Genomic DNA, 27027 nt, shown 5'->3' with positions numbered 1-27027 from the left:
AGGGGGCGGGAGGTTGGTGACACCAGGGCCTGCCTCCTCAGCTGGGCTCCAGATCCCACATCAGCAACTGGCTCAGTCAGAACTGAGACCTCCGCCTCCCAGCACCTCCCCACCCACCCCCACCGGGACACCTGAGGTCCCTGCCTGGACCAAGCACCCTCCCTGTCAATCCAAACATGATGCTCCCCAAATCTCAGGAAACCTGGCACAAGGGGCGGGCTTGCTTTGTTTGACCTTCAGTGTTCACTTGCTGGCTTTGAAATTAGGAGATTTTCACACACAAAAGAAATCTGGATTTCCTGCCTCTGCTGAAAAATCAGGACTGGCCATCCATAGCCGCTCCCTTCCCTGCATGAATCTGCAGGCGACAAGTGGCTCAATGCTGCCCCCTGTGGGTGGCTGCCCTTCTTCGCATGGCCACCCCACTGGCTTCTCTGACTTTACCAGAACTTGGCCCCTGCAGGCACTTCAGTCTGTGACCCTGAATTAAGCTCACGGAGGACATTGCTTCTATCTTGAAGTTTTTCTCTCTGATTCTTATTTAAATGTTTAGGGGGAGGCTGGGCACAGTGGGTCAAGTCTGTAATCCCAGCATTTGGGAGGCCGAGGCGAGAGGATTGCCTGAGCTCAAGACCAGCCTGGGCAACTTGGTGAGACCTCGTCTCTACAATAAATCAAAAATTAGCTGGGCATGGTGGCACATGTCTGTAGTTCCAGCTATTTGGAAGGCTGAGGTGGAAGGATCATCTGAGCCCTGCAGGTCGAGGCTGCTGTGGCTGTGAGCGTGCCACTGTATTCCAGCCTGAACAACAGAGTGAGACTCCGACTCAAAAAAAAATAAATGTTTAGGGGGCCTTCTACTGTCTGGGAGATGGTGACATGAACAAACGAGTAATTCCCATATATAAACCAAATCATCTAGAAACTGACTCGCAGCTTAGTTCTCCCACATGCAGCTATGATTTCATTCTCCACATATTTCACAGGGTCATTTTATTGCCTGGTAAAGCAACTTCTAATTCTCATGATGGAATTCAACGCATATTGCAATATGCTTCGCAAAGGAGCCTGTGACTTCCAGGTTCCCCACCGCCCCCCAAAGCATGTTTGAGGATCTTGGCTTTTAGGGAAGTGGGAATGACCAGGCACTCAGGGAAAAGCAGGATCACTGGGTACAGACCATCACCATTCACAGACAGCAGAAGAGGCCATCTTGGAAGTAGGGAAGACACCACAGTGGGGCTGATGTGGAAGAAAGCGGGTTACCATTCCCACTGTCCTGCCTGAGTGGTGGTGGAGTGGGGGCTAGAGGAATGGAGATGTCGGCGCAAGCCCCAGACCCATTTTAGCCGTGGCCAGCTGGGACACAGTCTCCCCTGGTCACTGTCCCAGCCAGGCTGGGCTGCAGGGCTCTCAAGGCCAACGCCTCCCCAGACTCTGGGGCTCCTCCTATATCTCGGAAGAAAGCTGAGTCCTGCAGAAGCTACTGCCAAGGAGCAAAAAAGTGGTGACTGAGTAGAGAGTGTCCAGTGGGTGGCCTGGGCAAGGAGGAAGACATATTAGAGGGAGCCCGCCCCATACCTCATCTTCACACCCCACTGCCACTTCTCTTCCACCTCAAAGCCATCTTCCCTCACCTCTAGGAATCTGCTGTGGTAGTGGAAGAAGGCTACAGAGGTCAAAGTATCAGAAGGTTTTTAGTGAGCCTTGAATTTTTTTTTTTTAAGTGCCAGAAAAATGTCCATTTATCCATGATAAGATAGCCTGTACTAACTAAAATGTCACTTTCTTCTCTTTTGGTTGGAATTGTATTTACTCAGCAGGTAACCCTGCTTAGTCCATGTTGATCAGAAGTTTTGAGTGGTAGTTACAAATGTCTAGAGTTAATTAACAAACCGGAAAACAAAACAATTACTACCTAATGTGTGCAACCGTTTGAGACTACATCTTTAAAGGAGAAATTATAAACAGGGTCCTTGCTGCAAAAGCTGAGAGGCTTGTCAAACAGGCTAGTGCAAAAGGGCAGCAAGGATCCTCAGAGCTGGGAGTCTGGTGATAAGATGCACTCATGGACTTTTCTTTGTTTTAATGAACTTAGTCTTCCTATGCTTGTTATATTTGAGATACTGTTTCCTGGTGTGTTTAGCACAAGAGCTGGGAGCACTCACTGGCTATGGAGTCAGGCATCTAGATGCGAGCTCAGCTCCTATACTTATTAGGTTGTGTGACCTTGGGCCAGTTTCTTAGCATGTTCTTTGAGCCTATGTCCTCATCTGTAAAATGGAGATAACAACCAGCCCCATTTCACAAATGCCCAATAAATATCTTTTTTCTTTCTTTTTTTTGTTTTAATAGAGACAGGATCTCACTGTGTTATCCAGACTGGAGTGCAGTGGTTATTCACAGGGACATCATGGCACAGTATAGCCTCGAATTCCTGTACTCAAGCAATCCTCCTGCCTCAGCCTACCAAGTAGCTGAGACTACAGGTACATGCCACCATGCCTCGTTCAATAAATCTCTCTCTCTCTCTTTTTTTTTTTTTTTTGAGTTAGAGTCTCACTCTGCTGCCCAGGGTGGAATGCAGTAGCGCAGTCATGGCCAACCCAGCGATGACCTGCTGGGCTCTGGCAATCCTTCTTCCTCAGCCTTCCAAGTAGCCGGAACTACTGATGCATGCTACCACACCCAGCTAATTTTTTTTTTTAATTTATTGTGGCGACGAAGTCTTGCCAAGTTGCCTGGGCTGGTCTCGAACCCATGGGCTCAGGCAATCCACCCACCCAAAGTGTTAGGATTACAGGCTGAGCCACCAAGCCTGGCCAATAAGTATCTTATTAGTAATATTACTATTACTATTATTATTATTATTATTATTATTAGTAGTAGTAGTAGTAGTATAGCCTTTAGATGGACAGGCCTGAGAGGGAAAACATGGGATTGGATCCCCAGCAGTAACAGGTGAGTCATGTGCCTGGGGGTGTGAGGAGACAGCCATGGGCCTCAGAGGGAGGACAGGAGGGAGGCCCACAGTCACCCACCTGCCAGCTCCAGTGTGACTGAGCAGGTCTGTGTGCCGAGGCGGTTGCGGGCAGTGCAGGTGAGGGGCCCCACGTCCCGGCGGCTCACACGGCAGATCCGAAGACAGTACTGGTCATCGTCCGGCTGGCTCAGCTCGTACACACCTGCCCTTGCCTCCAGGAGGGCCCCTCGGCAACTAAGGAACACATGCCAGGGAGGTGACGCAGGAGCTCCCTTGCCAGTTCTAACTGGGCTACCACATGTTGGGGGAGGCTCACCTCCTCCAGACGACCTGGGCTTCCACATGGTTGAAGGTGACGGCGACACTGGCAGGCTGTCCCTCCACCACATACACGATGTCCGGTTTGTCCAGCACAGCGGGGGCCTCCTCCAGGGGCGGGCCTAGGAGGAGGAGAGCGCAACTTCTGTGCTAGGCTTGATGCCAGTTCCTTAGTGTCCCCCTCTCCTTTAATACACCCAATCGCCACTCAAGCTCCATTTTTACAGGTGAGAAAGCTGAGGCTCGGAGAGGCTTAGTAATTTGTCCAGGAGACACAGCCAGGAAGCCACAAAGCTGGGACTCTGAGGTTGGACTCCGGCATGTCTGATGCCAAAGCCTTAGCTTTGCCTACTGAGTCCTGCTACTTTCAGGAGTAATAAGAAAGTACACAGATGGGTTGGGAGCCTGCCTGACCTGGCAGCTTTTACCAGTTATTGTGTCCAGGCCAGCCTGAGCATCTGCCCAGGCCTTGTTCCCCAGCCCAGCAGCTCCCACCCCATCCTCATGGGCACCTGGGCTCACCATGCTCCAGCAGTTGTATGGGCTCGGAGGGGGGTGAGGGCTTGCTGCTGCTCTTGACGGTGGTGCTGAGGACCCGGAAGACATGCTGGAGCCCCTTGCGTAGCCCTGTGGCTGCCCACCTAGGCTCTCGCAGACCTGTGACCAGCGCCGTCCACTGGTCTGAGCCCAGCACCTGGTGCTGCACTGTGTACGTCAGGGAATCTGGATCTGGTGGGGGAGGAGTTGCTAGAGACTGATGTTGCTGGGACAGCACCCCCTCCCCATCCAGCTGGCTCAGGACTCTGGAGCTCATCCTTAGTCTGGCCTGAGGATGTGCCTCAGTTTCTCCTCTTGCTTTCCACCTACCCTCAACCTGTTCTTGCCCAACCACTGCCCTGGTAGGCTTAGAGGACTCTGGAGATCATCCTTAGTCTGGTCTGAGTATGTGCCTCAGTTTCTCCTCTTGTTTCTTGCCTATCCCTGACCTGCTCTTGTCCAACTACTGTCTGGCAGGCTTAAAATCAACAAGGTACCAATTATAGGCATGGGGGGGGCTGGACTTCGCATTCCAATTCCTTGCTACTTAAGGTAGGGAAACTGAGGCATAGAATGGGAAGACATCCTGGACAAAGGGGAGGAGATGATAGTTGCAGGCTCCTAGTCCCTCTGAGAAAGGGAAGGGAATGTGGTGGTACCTCGTGCCTCCTCTCCTGACCTAGAGCAAAGGCCTCATCTGTCATGAAGAGAAGACAGGCAAAGACATTCCTGGCCACATCCCTGCACTTGCCCCCGACCATACACTTCTGGGGCCGTGCTCCCTCGGTGCCTGCCTGAACCTGCTCTGTCCACACCCCTTCTCCACCCAGAGCCCCATGTGGCCCTGACCTACCGATGGCCATGTCCAGACTTCTGGGAGGGTTCCATGAGAGTGTGACCATCTTTCCAGTCACAGCCACCACCTGTGGCACACCGTCTGGGGGACCTGGAACCACATCTGAAAGCCACAGGTGGGATGTTCATAGATCACCAACCCTTGGGCAGCAGGGGGCCCAGGAGTTTTAAGGGAGGTGACAAGGCTGGATGGTCTCCAGGGGATCGAGAGGAAGGGAGCCGGTATGGAGCCCCCTTCCCCCAGCCCCTGGGTAGTGCCAGAGGCCAGGCAGTAGACACAGCTGACCACAGGGGTGCTGGACTCACCTGTGACATACAGGTGGGCATAGCAGGCAGCTTTGCCCAGCTTGTTGGCGATGACGCTCTTATAGACACCAGCGTGCTGAGGCCTCACGGCAGGAAACACCAAGCGATGTACATCCCTGTCTGGTGGGGGAGGGACAGTGACACTGGGCCTGAGCTAGGAGGATACTTTGAGGGGTGGGCCCATGCCATCCATGCCTGGCCCCTCACCCCACCCACTGCAAGGAGGGGGTGAGCAGGTGAGGGCAGACGCAGCAAGAAGTGTGACCATCACACAGAAAACTCCAGGTCCAGGACGGGACTGGCTTCCAAGTCTACACCTGCAGACCTGGCCTCTGGCCTATCCCCTCAGCACGTCAGGTCCAGCAACTTATCATCTTCCACATTGGGCCGACCTCTGGGGTCCCAACCCCTGTTGACTGACCTCTCATTAGCATACTTCTGCAGGGTCACAATCTTCGTGTCAAAGTTCTGACAAGGCTCCATTCCTAAGGCCCCTCCCCCAGACCCCGTCTTCTCCGTCCCCAAGGTTACTGCCACCCTGTCTCCAGCAGAGCCCTAGGAAAGCTCTCCGCCAGGACAGTCAAGCCCTCAGCCCAAACCCCCTGCCAGCCATGTCTCCTTCAGGTCTTAACCCTGACAAATCATCAGGTCCTCACACAAGCCACTGAGTTCCATCTCCAGGTCTTTGCCCCCCCAGTTCCTCCCTTTTGTAATGTTCTCTTCTTACCAAGGCTTCCTTCTTCTTTAAGACGTAGTTCAAGCGAGTGCAGCCTCGTGAAGCCTCCCTTGCCAGGTCCTGCCCCTTCTCTACCCCATCTTCTGACTCTCTTCCAGGCCTCCAACCCTCTGGCCTACATATTACTGGGCACTGGCCAACAATGCTTTGGGGGGTTCTTCCTCCTTACTTGTGTGAGTCATAGCTTCTGACCCAGCCTGCAAGTTCCTTAAAGAGAGGACTGACTTTGTCAGATCTACTTGTCTACCAGACCCAGAACCCTGCATGCAGTAAGTACCAAATACATTAAATTGTAAATGATAAGAATTGTCTGCTTTGTGCCCAGTATATGCTAGACATTTGACATGCTTCTCCCCACAAATCTTTAACAACCCTAGAGAATTGTCCCTATTTTACCAATGAGGTCAGAGACATTAATTGACTTGTCCAAGGTCACACAGCTAATAAACAGTGAAGGTGTGGCTTGAACTTTGATTCCAAAGCTCTTTCCTTATGTCCTGCTCCCTGAATGATAAGGAGGCTGTCTTTGGCGAGGACACAAAGAGGAGGGCTGTACTGTCCTCCTTCACATCAGGGCTGTCCCCAAACACCCCTCCCTTCTCTTAGTGGTTATTTCTGCATAGAACAGTCACCCATTCATTTATCTCTGCTGACACTATTTATCAGGGAAGAGAAACCGAGCCTGCCAATGACCCCAGATACAGGCAGAAGCAGAGGCGCCAGCTCAGATCCTGAGACAGACACCCACCCAGGGCCTCAGAGCAGACTGAGACAGGGAAGCTGGTAGCTGAGCAAAGACAACCATGGGCAAGGGTCAGAGCTATGGTGGCAGTGCTGGAAACGAGTGGGGATGGGGTAGGGAGAATACAGAATGGGTGACGGGGACATCCCGGTCAGGAGACGGTCGCCACAGTCAGACGGTCCTTACCTGTCTTTGGGCAAGTCCCTGTACCTCTTTAAGCCTCAGTTTCCCCATCTATAAATGGGGTTAATAGTACCTGCCTCACAGGTTTGTGGTAAAATAAGATTGTCCACATCAGGCCTTTAGTACTCAAGGCCTGGCACTTAGAAAGCGCTTACTAAAGGTGACCTTTTGTCATGTTGCAACTGTGAGAGGAAACCATCATAGGTCACAGTGCAGGCATTGTCTACCAGATTCTGATTTCTTCAAGGATGGAACTGAAATGTTCCCATGAGAAAATATCCCAGGCTGGGAGGATGCCAACCCAAATGCATTCCTCTGAGTCTCCCCAACTCCTCCTTACTTGCTATTAGTTGACAACCCTGGACCAAGTGTCCTTCCGATGCCAGACACTGTCCACACCTGTCTTTTCATTGAAATGTCTCCAGGAGGCGGGAGCAACACGGCTTTATCAAAAGCGGTGATAACAGTGACTATGACAACAGCAATGACAATAAGATGCAGCAATGACAGTAAGATTTAATGTCTCTTGCTGGACACAGTGGCTCACGCCTGTAATCCCAGCACTTTGGGAGGTGGAGGCGAGAGGACTCCCTGAGCTCAAGGTTTCAAGACCAGCCCCGTCAACTTGGCAACACCTTGTCTCTACAATAAATCAAAAAATTAGCTGGGTGTGGCGGTGTATACCTGTGACTCCAGCTACTTGGAAGGCTGAGGTGGAGGTATTGCATGAGCTCAGCAGGTCGAGGCTGTGGTGGCTGTGAATGTGCCACTGCACTCCAGTCTGGGTGACAGTGAGACTCCCACTCAAAAAAAAAAAAAGATTTAACATTTCTTGAACACTTGCTATTTGCCAGGCCCTGATAGGTGCTTCGGATGTATTAACTGATTTAATCTCAGCACAACCCAATTACAGATGAGGAAACTGAGGCACAGAGGGGTTCTGTAACTTGCTCGTGGGCCCAATGCTGGTCAGTAGCAGGCTGTGCTGCCTGCCCAGTGAGTAATGACAGGGCTACCAAGGGTGACTCAGCAGATGAGTGCTGTGCCGGCTTGAGGAGGTAGGTAATGACCTCACAGCCCCTCTGGGCTCCCTTCCCCAGGCGCTCCATCCCTGACCAGACTAGAAAGGGAAGGCCCTGAGGGAATCCAGAGAGAGGGGCAGGGCACTGCAAGCCAAGAAGTTGCTGGAAGGGACACTCCCAAGGTCCCTTGCCAGACACATACACTGTGTCATGCGCCGGTCATCACTGCTCTGGATGCGGTGGCCGTTGTGGAACCAGCTGATGGTGGGGTAGGGCAGGCCGGTCACCTGGCACTCCAGCATGGCCTCCTTGGCCAGTCCCACCTCCAGGTCCTGCAGTGGCCGCAGGAAGTCAGGAATGGACAGTCGCTCCAGCTCACCCTGCTCTGGCTCTTCGGGGATGGATGGCATCTTCTCCAGCTTGGAGCTGTAAGGATCATACAGCTGCCCAGAGGCCCAGGTCGTGCCTCCTACCCCAGGGCCGGGCTGGACCCCTCACAGGCAGCCCTGACAGCACCAGCACCTGGGGCCGCTGGTGGTACCTGGGGCCCGAGGCAGCTGTCCGGGGCTCCTCTACGTAGAGCTGGGCAGAGCAGAGGGCCTGACCGTGGGTATTGTTGGCGCTGACCGCATAGAGCCCCTCGTCCTCGCTGCCCACGTGGGCAATGTGCAGCGAGTGCAGACCCCCATCCTGCCTTAGCCGCAAGTTCTCGCTCTCCTCCACAGGGCGGCCTGGGGAAGGAGGCATGAGAATACAAAGCAGCCACAGCAGGGGCCCTGCCCTCAGGGCACACCCCATCCTGGCCTGGGCCTTGGGGATCCTCCAACACCTACAGGGTGGGGTCCATACCAAAATGGGTCCAGGTAACCGCAGGGGGTGGGGTGCCGCTGATCTTGCAGTCGAAGTGGGCGGCTCGACCCTCCAGCACCTCCACATCTTCCAGCAGCCGCGTGAACAGGGGTGCCAGGGAGGGCCGCACGGTCAGCCGGGCGCTGCAGGTCAGCTCATCTGGGGGGCAGGGAGCAGCACAGGGGTAGGGAAGGCCAAGAAGGTTCAGGTATCCCAACCTGCAGGTCTTGCTTAAGGCCAGGCAGAAGCTGGAGCCTGAGCAGAGCCCAGCAAGGCTCTGGGATCTGGAGGTGAGGCATCAGGCAAAGATCCAGAGGCTGGACCTTGTCAGGAGGGTGAAAATCAGCAAGGGCTGGAGGCAGGTTGCCATGGAGGGCTTGGCCCCAGCTCTCTCCTTCTCATCTCATCCTACCCACCCAGGATGAAGCACAGCCCAACTCCGGGAGGGTCCCAGAAGCCAAGCCCACTCCCCTCCCCATGCCCCCTCTTAGAACAATCCTCTGTGCCTGGTTCATGCCCACACTCTCTCCTTCCTGCCTCAGACTCAGAGCAGGTGCTGGCCCCGCTCTACCATCCCCAAAGAATCTTCTGGAGTGGATAATGGTCCCTTTTGCTGACCGGATGCTTCTTTCTGCCTAAAAAGTCTTCTAGGTGCACCTTAGGTGACTACCAGCCATACCCTTGTGAGGCAGGTGCCATCATCTCTGCTCTTCACACAAGGACACGACCAGGTCAGAGGTGTCATTAGTGACAACAGTGACTGACATGTATTAAGTACCACCCTTCCACAGGTGCTGTGCCTTGTTTCTCACATACATTATCTCGTGAATCCTACCAATCCCCTTAACAAGGTATTGTGATAATACCTATTATCACAATCCCCTTTCTACAGGTGAATCATCTAGAGCTCAAAGCGATCAAGTGACTTGTCCAAAGTCACGTGGTTGGTAACTTGCAGGGCAGGAATTGGAATCCAAGTCCAGGTTTGGGTCCTCCACAGAGTCACTCCTCACAGGGACAGCTGACCCTGACACAGCCCTTCCTTTGTGCCTGCTACTACTACTCTGAGCACTCATCTCATTGAGGCAGGGGTGCTGCACTATCTCCCACCCCCCAGGGGATGGTGCCCCGTTTCCTGAGCATCTTATTCTGCACCTTCCAGTCCCCTCCCTCCAGCTCTTGGGCATCCACAGCAGCCCTAGGGCCTGAGTGGGCGGTTACCTTTGGCCGTACTGAGCTTGCAGGTGTAGATGCCACTGTCGTCCTCGTGCACAGAGGTGAGCAGCAGCTTGCATTTGTGACCATCGAAATGCATCTTGCATTTGAGCAGCGCAGGCTGCAGCAGGCGGCCGCGGCACAGCCAGTCCACCTCCACGTCGGCGGGACCCGCCACCAGGCACTCAAACAGCACCATCTCCCCGGCCCCCACGTCCACGTCCTGCAGGGGGGCCAGCACGGCCAGGGACCGGCTTTCAGGGTGTGCTGGGGGGAAGGCAGCCACAGGGGCCACACATGGAGCAGAGACACACAGGGTGAGGGAGACACACGCACGCACACACAGAGAGACAGACAGACACAGAGAGAGAGATGCATTTTGTTCCTCTGGAGACAGGGAAAGCCCACCACCCGGCAGGACAGCAAAGAACACCTAGACCTGGCTTTGAGATGGCAACCCAAGCTGGGCCAGGGAGGGTGACTCATGGAAGGTGAGAGGGAGCTGAGGAAGGGGAAACTGAGAATCACTTAGTGGCAGAGACGACGGCGGAAAAAAAAAAAAAAACACAGCACACAAGCTGGGTACAAACCGGACTTTATTTGAGCTAAGAAATAGGTGTTTCCAAATCTCTACACCCATCACAGCAGCCCCCTGCTCCTGTGCCAAGCCTGGTTGACTCCCTCATTCCCAGACAGAGCATCCACAGCCCTGCCCTGGTAGTGGAGGGGGCCCCAAATCGGCCCTAAACCCGCCAGGGGTCAGTCAGGCCAGTCATCAGCACAGAGTCCGGGGCCTCTGGCTTTTGGTCTCTTGTAGTATAGAAAGTGTTGTGCCACTGGGAACCCATTTCTGGAATGGCCTGCGCCCTGCCCCCTCCCGGTGAGGTCCTCGTCAACAGCCCCTCCCGTCTGGGCCCTCCATCCTGCAGACGCTGCACCCTGTCCTCTCCCGCTCTGTCTCACCCCACCCCAGCTCAGAGGCGTCCTTCCTTGACTGTTACATACACACAGACAGACAAACAGATAGACAGGCCTGTAGCAGTGGCAGCACATGCGCCCGCTCGGTGCTCCCCCGTGGGGAGAGACTGGGGGGCTCAATACCCCTCATGGCCGCCCCTTCCCAGCACTCAGTCCATCTGGGGCCTCCTGGCCTGCACAGCCATGTGTCCACTTGGGGAGGGAGGGTCCACAGGGGCCCATGGGATATCCCAGGGTGCTGCATAGGGTGGGGAGGGGAGGCTGGGATGGCTCCGGGCCGGCGGGCCTGGGTCTGTGGGCAGGAGGCAGTGAAACACAGCGAGGTCCGAGAGGTGCCTGAGACAGGGGCGCGGCTCGGAGGGTAGCGGGGGGAGCACAGGTGGCCCCCTGAGCTCACTCGCCTGTGTACAGACAAAAACCTCAGTCAGCAAGCGGCAGGTTAGTGCAGCACACGCACGCACACGCACACATGCACTGGCGCGCAGATCTGGCTAGGGCCCTTCTGGATGGAGAGTGGCCTCTCAAACTGCCAAGGCAGCATGGTCACTCCCAACTCCCCCAAGGTCAGCCCTGGGCTGGGAGGGCCGGCAGCTAGTCAGAGGGCCGGGTCCTTGGGTCCCTAGGCAGGCAGAGCCCCTGGGAAACCAGGGGAGAGGCATTCCCGGGCATCAGGAGCACCCCAAAACCTGGAGGGATGTCGGGAGGAATCCCAAAGAAAGAAGCACCGAGACACAGGTTAACACAGAGAAGCAAGGCAGAGCCAGACCCTGGAGGAGAAAGAGCAGGCCCGGGAACAGGAGATGAAAAATTTGGAAACCAAGGAGGTGGCAACCATAGGGAGAGAAGACGCAGGGAAGGGTAACTGAGGCAGGAGGGGCCTGGCAGGGGGACCGTGACTGTTAGGGATCTGAGCCTCATGGGAGGCAGGGAGGGCCGAGGGCTGAATGAAGAGCTTGGAGAGGTCGCTAGCCCAGGGCTGGGTGAGGTAGAAGTCAAGGCAGCAGCTGGCCCTCGAAGAGGACACTCACCAGCCCTCGAGGGCAGCCTAGCTAGGACCAATCATCTCCACCGCCCGAGAAGGGCCCTGACCGTATACCCCCAACTCTGGGAACCCAGCCCCCTCCAGACTCCATGGCTGTGCTCACCCTGGCACTCCGGGGTCCCTGCCATGCTCCAAGCCCAAGTCACCCCAAGGGTCCCTCCGAACGGGTCCAGCCACCAGACTCTCCCCACTGCTACCCCCCAACCACAACAGCATCTGCACAGCAATGGGATGGGCAGGGTGGGCAAGAGGGCAAGGGGTGGGGGCTGGGAGTGAGGGAGGGGCCTGGGCAGATCAGGGTGACCAAGGCTCAGAAGAGTGTAGAGAAGGAATGGCAGCAGAAGCAGGGTCTCTGGTTGACACTCGGGCTGCATGATGGAGCATGGGGAAGGCAGCACTGTGTAGGAGTCAGTGAGCGCGGAACTATTTGCTGTGCCCTCTTGGGCAAGTTGCTTCCCCTCTCTAGGCCTCGGCTTACTCAACTACAATGTAAGCAGCTGGACCAGGGGACTCCTAAGGCCCTTTCAGTGGTGGCATCCCATAACTGAGGCTGTGTGAGAGCAGTCAGTGGGGGAGGACGGGGTCAGGGCCAAGTGTTTATGGAGAGTATGAGGTGCTCACCTCGGACCTCCAGGCGGGCCTCACACTGCCGAGCGCCGTACTCATTGACAGCTTTGCAAGTGTAGAAACCAGCGTCACCGCGCTCAGCAGCCAGGATCCGTAGCCGGCATAGCCCACCCTCGGCCTCCTCTGCAAAGCGCCGCTGGTCTGGGCGCACAGGCTGGCGGTTTCTCAGCCTGTCAGGGGAATAAGAATTCAGTCCCAAGGCCCAGGCCTGACCTGCATGCACAGGGAAGCAGGGCTGCAGCCTCGAGCACTGTTTGCCCAATCTCCAAATCCATCCCATGGGCCATGGGTATCCCTGGGCTCCAGAGCTAAGTCTTCACCCTGACTCCACCATCCCACACCCCGCCCCCAGAACATCCAGGTCACCTTTGCCCACCTGGATCTCCTTCTCTCTCAGAACCCCACTGCACTCAGAATAGAACCACGCCACTAAGCTCTTAATAGCTCCCAAACTTCCCCATGTTTTTATTTGTGTTTATTGATAATGGACAAATAGCTTTCCCACTTCCCAAAAGGGATATGAAAGAACTTACAATGTTTTATTTTTTTTTAATCACAGTGGGGAACAACCGATTAAAAATGAAAAACAGAACCCAAGCCAATAACAAAGTCGGCAAGCTGAGATGTCGATGTTCCAGGCACCTGGGATGAGAGAGGCCCCGCGGCTCAGACCCCCGCGTAACTCTGGGCTGCTGGCAGCTCAGAAACAAATTGTTAGACTGGGCCTAGCACAGGTTGGGCACAAAGTGGGCTCAAAAGCCACCTGCTGGCAACTAACGGGTGCGCAGACTTCCCCAGGAGAGAGAGGACTTCTGGTCATTTATCCCAGGTGGACAGACTTGACATTATCTATTACCCAAGCCCCTCCCCAGAAGGGGATGCCCAGAATAACTTGGAAGACCAGGGCAAGGGGTCAGGGTATGTTGGACGGAGAGCACAGCCGTCCCTGGGAAGAGGCGAGGCAGATCATGAGGAAGCCCACACTGGGCCCACCCAAGCCAGGCCTCATAGGGCCAAACAGCACATGGGGGCAGATGGCAGGTGGTGCTAAGGGTGGCTACTCACCAGGAGACCACAGGCTTGGGCTCCCCCTGCACGCGGATGCTCATGATGACATCTTGGCCCTCTCTTACTGACTGGTCCATAAGTGAGACCTGAAGGGAGACCCAAAGTGTCAGGTGAGATGGTGGGGGCATAGCCTTGGTTCCTGGGGACTGGGGAAGGGGTCTCTTCAACACAGTCTGACCAAGGCTGGCTTCAAGTAAGAAGGATGAATTAGTTGCAAAGTTTCAAGTCTTGCTGGAGCCGAAACACAGCCCCAAGGACAAGGGGACACATAAAGGAATGGGGGTATTCAGGGGACTGGGTGCCAGCCTCAGGGGTCTGACCTTGAAGGTGGGGGGTGCCTTGGAGCCAGTGTCGGAGGAACGGCGGTTCTGGCTGGGACTGAGCTTCATGGTGGAGGGTCGGGGCCAGGTCTCCCCAGGCTCTGGGAACTCCTCTGGGGGGCTCAGGTACTCCTCATCAGAAGTGATGGGGCTACTGAAAGGGGATGTGGACCCGCCTGGAGGAGAGACAGAGAGAGATACCAGGGGAGGAACGGCTGACACAGAGACAGAGAGAACTGGCTAGAGTGTTGCACAGAGCCTAGGAGTTGAAGCAGCTCCCCAAAGGCCAGCCGTGCCCTAACTTCACCTCTTGGGCTCGCACTCACTTGCTGTGCTACCTTACACTGGTACTTCCTCTCCCAGAGCCCTGGATCCTCCTTGGCCACAGTCTCTGCCAACATTGACCCCACTGACCCTCCAGGGAGGGGACACCATAGGGAATGCATTTGGACAGCCAAAGGGACGCCCCTGGGCCTTGAGGGAGAACTCTGCAGGAGCAGGGAACCACATTCCTGGCATGGAGTGAGGGCCCAGACTACCAATCACAGGCTCCAAAAGCAGGTGGTGCATGTTTCTGGGACCCCAGAGCGCCACAGCCAGGACACCAGTTTCTTGGGCAAGCTGGGCCCGGGGCAGAGGGACATGCACCTCAGACAAGTCCCATCCTGACCCCAGTCCAGGGCCAATGAGGCGGCACCGTCCAGCCTGCCCTTCCCCCTCTCCCTTCTCAGCTTCCTGCCGCAGAAACCCCAGGGGCACCTGTTGGCCTCAGCCCTGGGGCACAGACCCCAAAACTCTCAGGGGATAGGAAAACAGAGTTGCAGTCATCCACAGAAAAGGTGCTCAGACTGGGGAGAGGAGGGGGCACCAGAGTCCGCCTTGGGGGAGGGGTGTCCCCAGGGCCCTGACGCCCTCCTCTGCAACTGGCCAGGGGCCCAGCCTCACTGAACTGGCTCCTATCCGACTGCCAAATACAGACATGAGTCTGCCACAGCCCCCTGGCCCCTCCTCCGGTTCCCCCACCCCAAACCCACATCAGGGCTGCACCCCAACTCACCCTGAGACTGTACACGGACCCCGGCCTGCGCCTGTCTCGAAGGTTCTGCCCTGGCACCAGGCCCTCCCACTCCTGCCCACTACCCACCCCGCCGTGGCTCCCCCGGGAGCAGGAGCCCAGCCTGCCCAGCCCCACTCACTCGCTGACCCAGCTGAGGCCCCGCAGAAGGCCCTGGGGGAGGGAGGGAGGAGGAGGTGGGGGCTGGCTGGAAAGGCTGGGTGGCAGGCCGGCAGGCGGGCAGCTGGCTGGGAAGGTGGTGCCTGCTGAGACCACAAGCAGCCCTGGAGTAGAGGGGGAGGAGAGGGGAGGGGCAGAGCACAGCCTGGCTGAATTTAGCCACGCTGCTCATTCCCAAGCCGTGGGATCTGCCTTTTCTCTCCTTACAGCTTCTGGACCCTGACAAGAGCAAAGCCCCCTCAGTGGTGCCTCAGTCCCCAAAGCAAGATAGGAGACAGGTGGGGCTGCAAAGTGGCATTCAAGACGCCTGTCCTGATCCAGGAGTTTTGACAAGTTCACCAAAGGAGGCATCGGTGGCAAATGGCCCCTGTGTTGCCCCGTGTTCTGACCAAACCATCAAGATCCCTGATCTGGGAATGGGCTGACGAGCCAGGCCATACCCTGTTTTCTCTGGCACTGAGCATCAGAGGACTGTCAGACCTTTGCTCTCCTTCCCAGAGATGCCTCCCTCAACCTGAGAAGGCTCAGAATCACACCTCGGCCTCCCCATTCCTGCCATGGCAGGTTTGGCCCAGCAGTCACCACAAGGCGCTAGGCCAGCACCCAGTCCTCCTACCCACTCTGCCAGGGCACCTGTTGGCAACTTGCCTTTTACTCATTGGGCCCACCAGGGCCAACAGTGAGGAGAGCATGGGCTTTTGCCCCCAAGTAACCCCTCATAACTAGCACCCATTTTGTCTGGGCTGGGGAAGGGGCTTGGAAACAGAGCCAGAAAGGGGGGGGCCGCTGAGCAGGGGTCACATGTCCTTCTCCCTCCTCCTATTGCCTCACCCCCGCCCAGGGCCGCATTCCCAAGCTATGACCTGTGTTTCCCAGCATTGCCAGTGAGGAAGGAGGAGTGGAGCCAGGCAGAGGAGGGGCCCACCATTCGGGCGGGCTGTCTTGAGGCCGGGGTGGGGAGGGAAGTTAGAAGAGCACTTGGTGCTCGAGGTGCGACCCCCTAGCTGATGCTGAGACCCACAAGCATGGCCCCTGGAGGCAGATCCCCCTTCTCCTCCATGAGGCCTGGAGTCGTCCTCCAGGGTCACCTCCAGGCTGGACAGTGCTGAGGAGGCTCACAGGCTCAGGGAGGGTGATGAATGCTGGATTGGCAAGGTCTGCGGGGGAATCTCGGAGACCCCTGGTGGTGGTTGGGGAAACAGCATCCTAGGGGGCATCCAGCCACCAAGCAAAGCCCCTCCTCAAGACCCTTGGAGAGAGGGACTGTCAGAGTAGCTCAGGTCACTTTGGGACAAGGCAGTGGTCCTGCCCCTCTGTACCCCCAAAACTGTGTGGCCAAGGACGCTGATGAAAGATCCTTGGGTTCCACACTAGGATCTGGTGCCACCTAGTTCTCCTTGGCCCCACAGCCAGAACCATCTTTGGAGCCAGTCCCTGACATCCAGCCCTGTTCTACCCACAAGCTCAGCTTTCACCGGGAAACACAGTTACACCAGCTAGGTGGCCCCCGGCAGGTGCCCCCATAAACCTAAACCTAAGAGGCACATACACTCACTGGTCCGGAACCTACCACAGAAGTACCTCCCCATCATACTGTCCCCCATCCCCTGTGCTGACCCTAGGCACATGTCTGCCCTTTCGATACCGCCCCCAGGTCAAACTCACTTAACGAAAACACTGGCATTAGGGGGCCCACAGGGAACTTTCTCTCCTCAGACCAGCACATCTAGCTGGTCCCAACTGTTTCTGGCGTCCTCTGATGTGGTCTCACAATAGATAGAGTTGCAGCCACCACAGAGGCTACCTAGTACGTAAAAGGCATCCCACAAGGCCCTTTGCATCTGGGTTTCTCAGAATGATTCTTGAACCACTCACATTAGGACCACCCAGAGCTGATTTAAAATATAGATTCCTCGGTCTTACTCCAGTCTCAGAATTAAATTTTCTGAAATGGGAGGTCAGGAAACTGCATCTATAAATAGCACCCTAGGTGACTCTTATGTACATGAAAGATTAGGGACCACAGTTGACCTTTATGAGAGGATGACCCCATAAAACGTATACTTACACTGTGGTATCACCGAGTTCTTCCTCACTCAGCCATTAAACTTCAGAACAGGGCTTTGAACCTAGGAAGGCTGACTCCACAGCCCACATGCTTCCCATCTTGGGCACAGTCTCTAGCTCTATGGCAGTGGTTCTCAAAGTTTTCTGTGCATCAGACCATATAGATTGCCAGACCCCACTCCCAGAGTTTCTGATTGGATAGATCTGGGCTGAGGCTAATAATCTGCATTTCTGACACACTTCCCAGGTGATGCTGATGCTGCTGGTCTGGGGGATCACACTCTGAGGACCACCCCTCCATGGTCTCCTCTCTCATCCAACCTCTACTCTGAGGCAGAGCCTCATGATGCTTGCAGATGTGTGTCCTGCCCAGCCTCTGAGTGTTACCCAGGTTATTCCAAGGACTTAGAAAGTCATAGGGATCTCTGCCCACCCCCTGCCCACCCCTACTGTCCATACAGCCCCTGACAGACCTTCTGGTTGACAGGGAAGACAAGCCAGATGCACAAGCAACTCTAATAGCACGTAGGGATGATAAGGCAGCAAGAGAGGAGCTAATAAGGCCTTGGGAGCACAGAGAGCAGGAGATGGTGTTGGTTTGGAGAAGGGAGAACTGGGGGAAGAGGTGGCATTGGAATTCGAGTCTGGTTTAGGCAGAAAAAAGGGAAAAGCATTCCAGGCAGATGCAAACAGCATGTGCACAGAGGACTGTAGTTCAACTGCCTGGCTACAGAACTGGGTGGAGAAGTAAGAAGTGGGGCATCTCAACGTTAAAGCAAGCAGTGCTTTCTACTGTCACCCGCAGGGCAGCCTCAGGCCTCGGGACCCTCCCACCCTGTGGGTCCAGATGGTGATGGCCAGCTGAAGGTGCGCAGCCTTTACTCTGAAAGCAAAGGGGACTCATCAGGATTCTTGAGGAAGGGAATGATGTGCTGTAGTTAGCCAGCATTTATCTGTGGGTTGGCCCTTCCCTGCTGGGCCTTCCATGTGCATTCTCAGCAGGTTCTCCACGGGCATTTTTACCTTTTTTTTTTTTTCAGCCAGGTGCGGTGGCTCATGCCTATAATCCCAGCATTTTGGGAGGTGGAGGTGAGAGGAGTGCCTGAGCCCACGGGTTCGAGACCAGCTTGGGCAACATGGCAAGACCTCATCTCTACAATTAAAAAAAAAAAAATAGCCGTGTGTGGTGGCGCATGCCTATAGTTCCAGCTACTTGGAAGGCTGAAGCAGAAGGATCACTTGAGCCTAGCAGGTCGAAGTTGCAGTGGCTATGAGAGTGCCACTGCACTCCAGCCTGAGTGACAGAGTGAGACTCTGATTCAAAAAAAAACAAATAGAAGCTAGACTGGAAATAAAGGTGATTGTTTAAAAAAATTTTTTTTTTAATTTTTGTTGGAGTTGGAGTCTCATTCTGTAGCTCAGGTTAGAGTGTAGTAACGTGATCATGGCTTACCACAGCCTTCACCTCCTGGGCTCAGGCGATCCTTCTACCTCAGCCTTCCAAGTAGCTGGGACTACAGATGCATACCACCATACCTAGCTAATTAAAAAAAATTTTTTTGTAGATGTGTTGCCTAGGTTAGTCTCAGATTCCAGAGCTCATGCAATCCTCCTGCCTCAGCCTCCCAAAGTACTGAGATTACAGGTGTAAGCCACAATACTCAGTCAATTTTTTCTTTTTCTTTTTTTTTGAGTTGGAGTGTCACTCTGTCACCCAGACTGGAGTGCAGTGGCATGCTCCTGGCCACTGCAGCCTCGACCTGCTGGGCTCCAGCGATCCTTCTGCCTCAGCCTACAGGCGTATACTACCACACCCGGCTAATTTTTTTATTTATTGTAGAGATGAGGTCTCATCAAGTTGCCCAAGCAGGTCTCGAACCCATTAGCTCAGGCAATTCACTCACCTCGGCCTCCCAAAGCACGGGATTACAGGCTAAGCCATGGAGCCCGGCCTTTTTTCTTTTTTCTAAATAGAGATGAAGTCTTGCTATGTTGCCCAGGCTGGACTCGAACTCCTGGGTTCAAGTGATTCTCCCACCTTGGCCTCCAAAAGTGCCAGGATTACAGGCATGAGCCACAATGCCTGGTCTCCATAAGCATTTTTTAAATGTCTGCTGTGGTAAGCCCACCATGGAAAAGTGAGGGAAAAGGAAGACATAGGTTGGCCAGGAGATGGGCATTTCCACATGGTAAATGTTTCCCCTTGGACAAGGACAAGAGTTGTGCTGATAATGCTTAGCTTCGGTATAAAATGTACCAGGCACTGGAGAGAATTTCACACGGTCAGCCTGACCTAGCCCCAGAAGTGTTTAATTTCTTACATATGATTATGTTGGGTTGCTCCAGGTTAGAGAATATGTCTGCACCAACAGTAAATTAGCTCTCCATTCTTCTGACAGGCTGTGAGTGATGGCCCCTGTTCTAGGTAACAGCCTCAGGGGGTCCACCTGTCGGCAGACTTGCTTCTGCAGACAGGAGCGGGGAGGGAGGGCCACACCATGCTGCTTTGTTGGATGTTGTCCAACTGCCATCAAGGGCTGACAACAGGGGCCAGGTAGCACCCCCTCCACCAGCAGCCACTGCCTCGTGAGGGCAGACCTGCAACCACATAGCATGTGGCCAAAGACCAGGGGCAGGAGAAGAGGGGGATAGATGCTGGTGCCTTGGATTTCTTCCATTCCTTTTACATCATGACCCCCAATACACAATCTCTTTTCTGCTGTGATAGTGATCTTATGAGACCAGAATGAGCTTTGATGAGCCGTATCCTCTGGCCCAATGTCCTCAGCCAACCTGTGCTCCCCACAGACCCACACGAATCTTATTGAGTACATTGCCTAGGAGTTATGATGATCCGTACTTTACAGAGAAGAAAACTGAGACCATGATACTTAACTCTGGTGTTGGTGAACGAAAGAAAATTGTGACCAGTTAAGGTACAGTGAAGAGGCCAAGGTCTTAGTTGGAAAATGCTAGAATCTTGGGATCAAATATATGAGATCTGACCTTAAGGGGAGGACTAAATGTGGCAGGTTGGAGGCCTGGGCCCACATCCCCTTCCTCCTGACCAACACCCAGAGGGCCTCCTGTCAGAGCCCATGGTGAAGGCGAGCTGAGTATACTCACACCAGACATGCAAGGAAACAAAGAGAACCACAGCTATGTTGGTTGGAGGAGAGAAAACCCCCAATCTGGCCCATCCACAGAGGGCACTGGCAGTCCCCTCCTGCTGAGCTCATGAGCACAATTCCACCTCAACCTTGAACTTTTTCAGAGTAGCAAGTACAGGGGCAGGATAGCATAGTGGCCTAGAGTACAGGCTTCGGAAACCCAGAGACAAGGCTTCAAATCAGAACTCCAGTCTCCAGCTGGCCCTATGCACCTAGAGCTGAGCATATCAACAGAGCAGCCAGCCGCCACCTGAGACTGTTTCAATGCCCAACTGTTAAAATAAAATGAAATTTAAGATGCAGTTCCTCAGTTGCTGTAGCCACATTTCAGGTGCTCACTAGCCACATGCGGCCAGTGGCTGCCATACTGGAAGGTGCACAGGTAGGATGTTCCCATCATCACAGAGAGTACTATTGAGCAATTCTGCTCTAGAGCAATTCATCAAAGCTCTCCATGTCTCAGTTTCCTCTTCTGTAACATGGGCATCATAACAGAAACCTCACAGGGATGAAATGTGATAATCCAATCAACATGGGGCCTGTCCCGTATGAAGTACTTAATAAATGCTAACTAGTCATGTTATTTTTATCTGCTACTCACAATAAGTTTATTCACTTCACTGGGGGGTTATTTTCATCACCCCAAATCACTTCTTGCTTGTAACATTACTAGGCAGAATACAGGTGCTAAATACAGGCTGCTGGTCTAGTGCTAGTCCCATGTGACTTTCTTTACTCTCCACACTTTTGTCTTTCCATCTGTAAATGGGAACATCACCAACTGTCACATGTCCCTCCAAATTATATATATATATATATGGTGTGATGAAGCTCAAGGGAAAAGATGTGAAGGGGTTTGAAAAAAGTCTTTGGAGCTTTCCAAACAGATGAAACTCTTTAGAGAGATGTAGCACTTGGCACCAGGTCGGTACTCAATAAACGCTTGGGTGATGGATATGGGCAGCGGCTGAGAATGCTGCGCTTCAGTTAAGCACACTTCTCACACTCCCTAGCCACCTGCCCCAGTCCGCACACCTGCTTTGGGAGAATGGCTGTGGCCTCAGCAGTTATTCGGTGCAGCGCGGGAGGGGTTGGAGGGGTTGGAGGGGTGGGAGGGACCTAGGGAGCTGGTAAGATTTAGGCTCTGCCGGCACAGACCCTGTCCCCCTAACCACATACCCTGGGGCTGCATTCTCTAATTACCCAGTGCCTGGTTACTGTGGTTCCCAACCAGAAATTGAGATCTGTAGGCTCTTAAAAGCAGGCTCTGTTGGGGTGGGCACCCCAAGAGGGCACTGGGCAGCCAGCCCTGTTACCATAGCGATGGGGGAGAAAGGGTAGGGAGCAAGAGAGGGCGGTGGCTGCACGTAGGCCTCTTTCCACAAGACACTGCCCACTGCCCCCCTCCACCTGCTCCCCACCTTGCCCACAGCTACACTACTGACCACCCTCCCTCAGCCCACCCCTCACCTGCAGACTCCAGGCCTAGGACACCCCCCTCTCCTTGGCAAATGTCGGTGCCGCCCCCTGGTTCCACCCACTCCTACTGCTCTCGAGTCCACTGGACCTTAGCCAGCCACTCTGGACCAAACAGTGCCTTGTAGGGTAAGAAAGTCAGCATGCTCCGCGACAGCCAGAGCCGAGTCTGGACCCACGTGCCTGCCCCTTGGACCCTGGAACCCTCGAGCCAGCCTGACTTATGAGGACAGCTCTTTCGCTGCAATGCCCCAGTTTGAAGGAGGCACAGACCAGCTATGACAGGCTGAGGACACAGGGGCTGGGAAATATGGAGGGGCTGGGGGCTGTGGGACTTGCAAGAGCGGTGTGGAGTTCCCCACGGCACAGACACTGAAGAAAGGGGAAGAGAAGAATAAGGTGCTTCCCAGATCCTCGTGGAAGCCTGAGCTCTCAGCTCTCGTATACAACATCACCCCTTAATAACGCTAACAACTAACATTTGTCTACAGCTTTACAGTTCATAAAGCTCGTTCACACATTTGCTTTCATCCGTGAGGATGGTGTAATTATCTCTGGTTTACAAATGAGGAAACTGAAGCTCAGGGAGGTTCTACATGGCAAACACAGAACTCCCAGTCAAGGGCTGACAGCTGCTCTGCCCCAAGCTGCCGTCCCAACCTTAAAAGGTTCTCAGATGGCCCTGAGCCAGTATGGGGGCGCCCCCCACCACCCCTCGCCAAATCTGAGCCCAAGCCAGGTATTGACCAGAGTCCTGGAGCCAGGCCTGAACCCCCTAAGGAGAGCTGGGAGCTGAGTCAGAGGCCAGATCCCAGAGGTGATGGAAGGACAGAAGCATGCAGTGGAGGGACGGGTGTGATTCAGCGCGGTGGGAGGGGTGAGGAGAAGGAGAAAGCCTGAAACGCGGGCTCCTGGGAGGGATATATAGCTAAGGAAGATGTCTGCCCTTCCACAGCCCAGATGGTCAATACCTGGCTTGGGCTGAGATTTGGCGAGGGGTGGGGGGGGCGCCCCCATACTGGCTTGGGGCCATTTGGGAACCTTTTAAGGTTGGGATGGTAGCTTGGGGCAGAGCAGCTGTCAGCCCTTGATTGGGAGTTCTGTGTTTGCCACATAGAACCTCCCTGAGTTTCAGTTTCCTCATTTGTAAACCAGAACCAAGGGCTCTACTGTAGCACGAGACTGAGACCAGACACCGTCAATAACTCCCTCACTGCGCAGGTGCTGAGGCCTTGGAACATGGCGCACAGGCTCTGCCATCTTGTCTCCTGCATTGCTTCGTGGACGAAAGAAACAGAACAGCTTGTGCTGCTCCCCTCCTGGCATGTCCTGCCCTTCCCATGCCAGTCTAAATCCCAGCCTCTTTCAGGGTGCTAATGGTATCCCAGGGCACTGACCAACACTCGGCTGTCCCCAGTGCTGGAGTCATCTGCCCCACACTGTCCCCCAGCCTCAGTCCTCTGATCCAGGTTTGGTCACTCAATAGTAACCCCCTGAGGGTTGAGTCTGTTTCTCCTCCTGTAACACCCCCTGCCATCCTCACCTCCCCCACCCCCACAGCCCACAGCCCATGTTGTCAGGCCCAGCAACCTGAATGAGTTGAACCGGTTGTGCACACTGTCACTGGGCTAGTTCTGCTTGAACCAGAAAGAAACTGGGCTGAAAACCAAAGTAGTCTGACACCAAGTAAGGGCTTTCATAAAAATAGAAAACAAGGCAGCCTCAGCACTTCCATCCCCTGAGAGGTGCTCTCAGCTGTACCCTCTTTACAGCTTTGGGTTCAACAGAAGGAGGGGGTGGTGGGTTGTGGCACACGAGAGCATCTCTTTTTACTGGGAGGGGAGACTGTCCTATGGAGGAAATGACCTCAGAAGGTTCATGGTTGCTCTTAAACCCTTTGAGCGGAGAGATTCTTTTTCTCGGCAACACAAGAACAATTTGCTTTCCCCACAGGACCCTGTTCAGGGAAATGCCATGGGAGGATGGCATTTAGGGGATGTCTAAAGACAAATTTCACTGACTTCACAAACTGGCCAACCTTGTGTGTGCCTTGGGGATTTGGCCCCTGCCTTGAGGCCAGGGCCATTTAAAATGCTTTTGCCAGAGCTCCCGGCAAATGGGAACAGACTGTACACAGACTGTGCTCGCTGACTGAGTGCCTGAGTTCTGGACTAGGAGTGGGAAGAGGGCAGGAATGGGGCCTGGGCCGATGGCCTCAGAACCACTGGGGAGGGTCATGGCTCACCCCCCACCCAGCCCCAGTCTCGACGGGCTCCCTACCAGGTCTCACAGCCAGTGAGGCAGCACAGCTGGCCTGGCCCAGCTCATTGGTAGCGGTGGCCGTGTAGCTCCCAGCGTCAGCAGCACGGGCCTCCCTGAGCAGCAAGGTGTGCCGCTCACCTTCTGCCCGGAGGAGGAGGCGGCCCTCGCTGCGCAGCGCTGACCCGTCCTTGTGCCAGGACACTGTGGGAGAGAACGGGAACCAGCTCACCACAGCCCATGGGCATCCAAGGGGGAAATCTCACCCCACTCCTCTCACCAGGGAATTCTGAGGAATCTACTCTTACTCAGGAAGTCCAGAGCGCCCTCCCCTCTCTCCTGGGAAATCTCCCTTAACACGGGGGTTCCTAAACCCCGGGCCATGGACCGGTACTGGTCCATGGCCTGTTAGGAGCTGGGTCACACAGCAGGAGGTGAGTGGCAGTGAGCAGAGCTCTGTCTTCTATCATATCAGTGAGGACATTAGATTCTCATAGGGGCATGAACCCTATTGTGAACTGCGCATGTGAGGGATCCAGGTGCACGTTCCTTATGAGAATCTAATGCCTGATGATTCTGCCACCCCATCTATGGAAATATTGTCTTCCACAAAACCGATCTCTGATGCCCAAAAGGTTGGGGACCGCTGCCTTAGCACACACACAAGACACAGCAGCCCCCATGGAGGGGCTAACTCCTGTCCTCCCTGTCCCCTCCCTCAGAAAAGTACAGGGGAACCTCCCCTCTCCTTCTCACATGCCCCCTTCCCACAGCCTGGCCCAGCCCTGTAGCTCACCTTGGGGTGGGGGGTTGGCGGTAATGATACATTTGAGCAGCACATCGGCCCCCGGCGCCACCACCACATTCTGCAGGGGGATCTCAAACATGGGGGCCTCCAGGGGCTCTTCTCCAGCGGACACATAGGAGTCATCTGAAGACTCTGCCGGACACAGGGGTGACAGGGTAAGGGGACAGGATCCCTGTGGGGACAACTCAGGGGGACAGGGAGCACTGGCAGCCCTCATTCCAGAAAGCCAAACTCAGACAGAAGGTTTTCTAGAAGACCAGGGTTGGGGGGCGCAAAAGGTCTCTCTCTTCAATGTCCTGAGACGAGGAAAAAGGGAAGTCAGAACGAGAGTTCTCAAACAGGACAGGGCAGCCTTGACTCCAGGTTAGTTTGGCAGTTCTTCAACTTCACCCACAACTAGTGTTGGTTTCTGAAGGAAGACAGACTTCACGCACATCGGTCATCATGTGTGCTACAACCAGGCCCTATGCAAGGCACTCTGAGGGACACAAGAGTGCACAAGCTTCCAAATAGAGCACAAGCTAGCAGCAACCAAGACTTAAGCAATAAGATTGGTGTCACAGGGCAGCATGCGGTGAATTGTCAAATCCGTGATGCCACCAGATTCAAAAGAAGGAATGCCGGGCAGGTCTGAGAAGTCTATGAAGATTAGCTTTAACTTCATGCATTCACCACACAGTGACCCTGCACTCACTGCACAGTGAGCACTGTATAGGGCCCAGGATGCTACAGGAAATAAGATGTGACCCCTGCTTACAAGAAGTTCGTACACACTAAGAGATAATAAAACTCCATTGTCACGGGTCTCTCTGGGTATTTTCCAACTCTGACATTCTATAAGCTAGATAACGGAAAATGTGGGTAGCCAAAAAAACAGTAAGAATCCCAGTTCTGCTGTTTTCTAGCTACATAACCTTGGGCAAGTGAGATAACCCCTCTGAGCCTCGGTTTTATTATCTGTAAGATGAAGGGGATAAGACCCAACACTTTGGAGAACTAGCACACAGACTGAAGTGAGATAACTACACAATGCTAGGACATGGTTGAGGATATTGCAATCATGGTAGCCAATACGATAATGGACAGGAACCTAATCATCTCTAGAGAGTTTGAGGTGGTAATACTTAAATGCAAAATAATTTTGATAAAGGAAAATACAGAGTAGTAAGTGCAAGGAAAAGATACTGGCAGGGTCTCCCAGGAGCAGTGGGTAGAGGCCTCTAGCCTGGAGGAGACTTCCTCTGCCTCTCTCCAGGAGCAGGCCCCCAGCAGATGCTCAGGTTGAGCATTAGGGCAGGGGCACAGGGGCATTCTCCTGTTGGTGATGCTGGTCCTCACCCATGAGAAGGTTGGGAGACAACATCCAGGCAGGAATGTGTAGGGCCCACAGGCAGCTCGGCCATACAGGGCACAAGGATGGAGTGAGAGCTAGAAGGGGGGCTGGGTCAGATCACAGGGACCATAGATGGGTCAGGGGATGGCACTGGGACAGGAAGGGCAGAATAGGTCAAACCTTGCTTGTAACAGGGTCTTGGCAACTTATTTCAGACCATCTACCATTTCTTCCCTACGGATGGATGAGGGCTGTGGGAGGGGCTTCTTAGACTCCCACCAGCACATGCCCTGCCCTTAGTGGTCCCTGATCCAACAGCCTAGCAGGGTACCAGGACACTACAGGAAATAAGATATGGTCCCTGCTTACATGAAGCTCATACACAGAAAGAGAAAATAATACTTCATTGTCCTGGATCTTTCTGGAGGGCAAAGGTCATCGGCCTGGTCCACCTCCCCTAAGCAGGCCACTAGACCTAGGGGACCTGTGGTAAACATCTGGGCACTAGCCTTTGCTCATATCTCAGTCTCACCTAGCCTCCATCAAAACACAGTCACACTGTCACGCATCAGGGTCAGTACTAGCACAGGGGCCTTGACAAGACTTCAACTCGAGCCTGTGTCCGGAGCCTTCTCTGACAAACCCACCCTCGCGGGCGACTGGCAGCCCCAAGCGAAACCCAGGCTCCTGCTGAGCAGTCTTGCTCTCCCCAAATCCCCTCCCACCTTCAGGCACCTTCTCGGCTCTTACCGAGCTCAGGGGAGGTGGGCCGGGCCCGGCGACCTTTGCCCTGGCTGCGGGCCCCTCGGCGGTCCCAGGCCCCCCAGGGACCGTCTTCCTCCGGCCCTCTGCGCAGCCTCTTCTCGGCCTCAGGCCCCGCCCTGTTCTTCTCCAAGGTC

General features: G+C 54.6%; 1 protein-coding gene across 1 annotated transcript in view; it reads right to left on the bottom strand.

Moving 5' to 3' along the window:
• Positions 1-27027, bottom strand: part of SPEG (SPEG complex locus) — a 58062-nt gene that overhangs the window by 16882 nt on the left and 14153 nt on the right. Inside the window, 15 exon segments of the mRNA XM_021712802.1 lie at positions 3042-3217; positions 3300-3423; positions 3824-4030; positions 4692-4796; positions 5000-5119; positions 7885-8108; positions 8224-8413; positions 8532-8690; positions 9753-10013; positions 12388-12563; positions 13459-13547; positions 13782-13957; positions 24009-24191; positions 24784-24927; positions 26879-27014. Coding sequence (XP_021568477.1) covers positions 3042-3217; positions 3300-3423; positions 3824-4030; positions 4692-4796; positions 5000-5119; positions 7885-8108; positions 8224-8413; positions 8532-8690; positions 9753-10013; positions 12388-12563; positions 13459-13547; positions 13782-13957; positions 24009-24191; positions 24784-24927; positions 26879-27014 — 2470 coding nt within the window.

This window comes from Carlito syrichta, unplaced genomic scaffold (assembly GCF_000164805.1).
Source record: "Carlito syrichta isolate Samal-C Ts95f unplaced genomic scaffold, Tarsius_syrichta-2.0.1 Scaffold303646, whole genome shotgun sequence".
NCBI lineage: Eukaryota > Metazoa > Chordata > Mammalia > Primates > Tarsiidae > Carlito > Carlito syrichta.
Note: the sequence above shows the minus strand (reverse complement) of the source record. Positions and strands in the feature narration are given on the sequence as shown.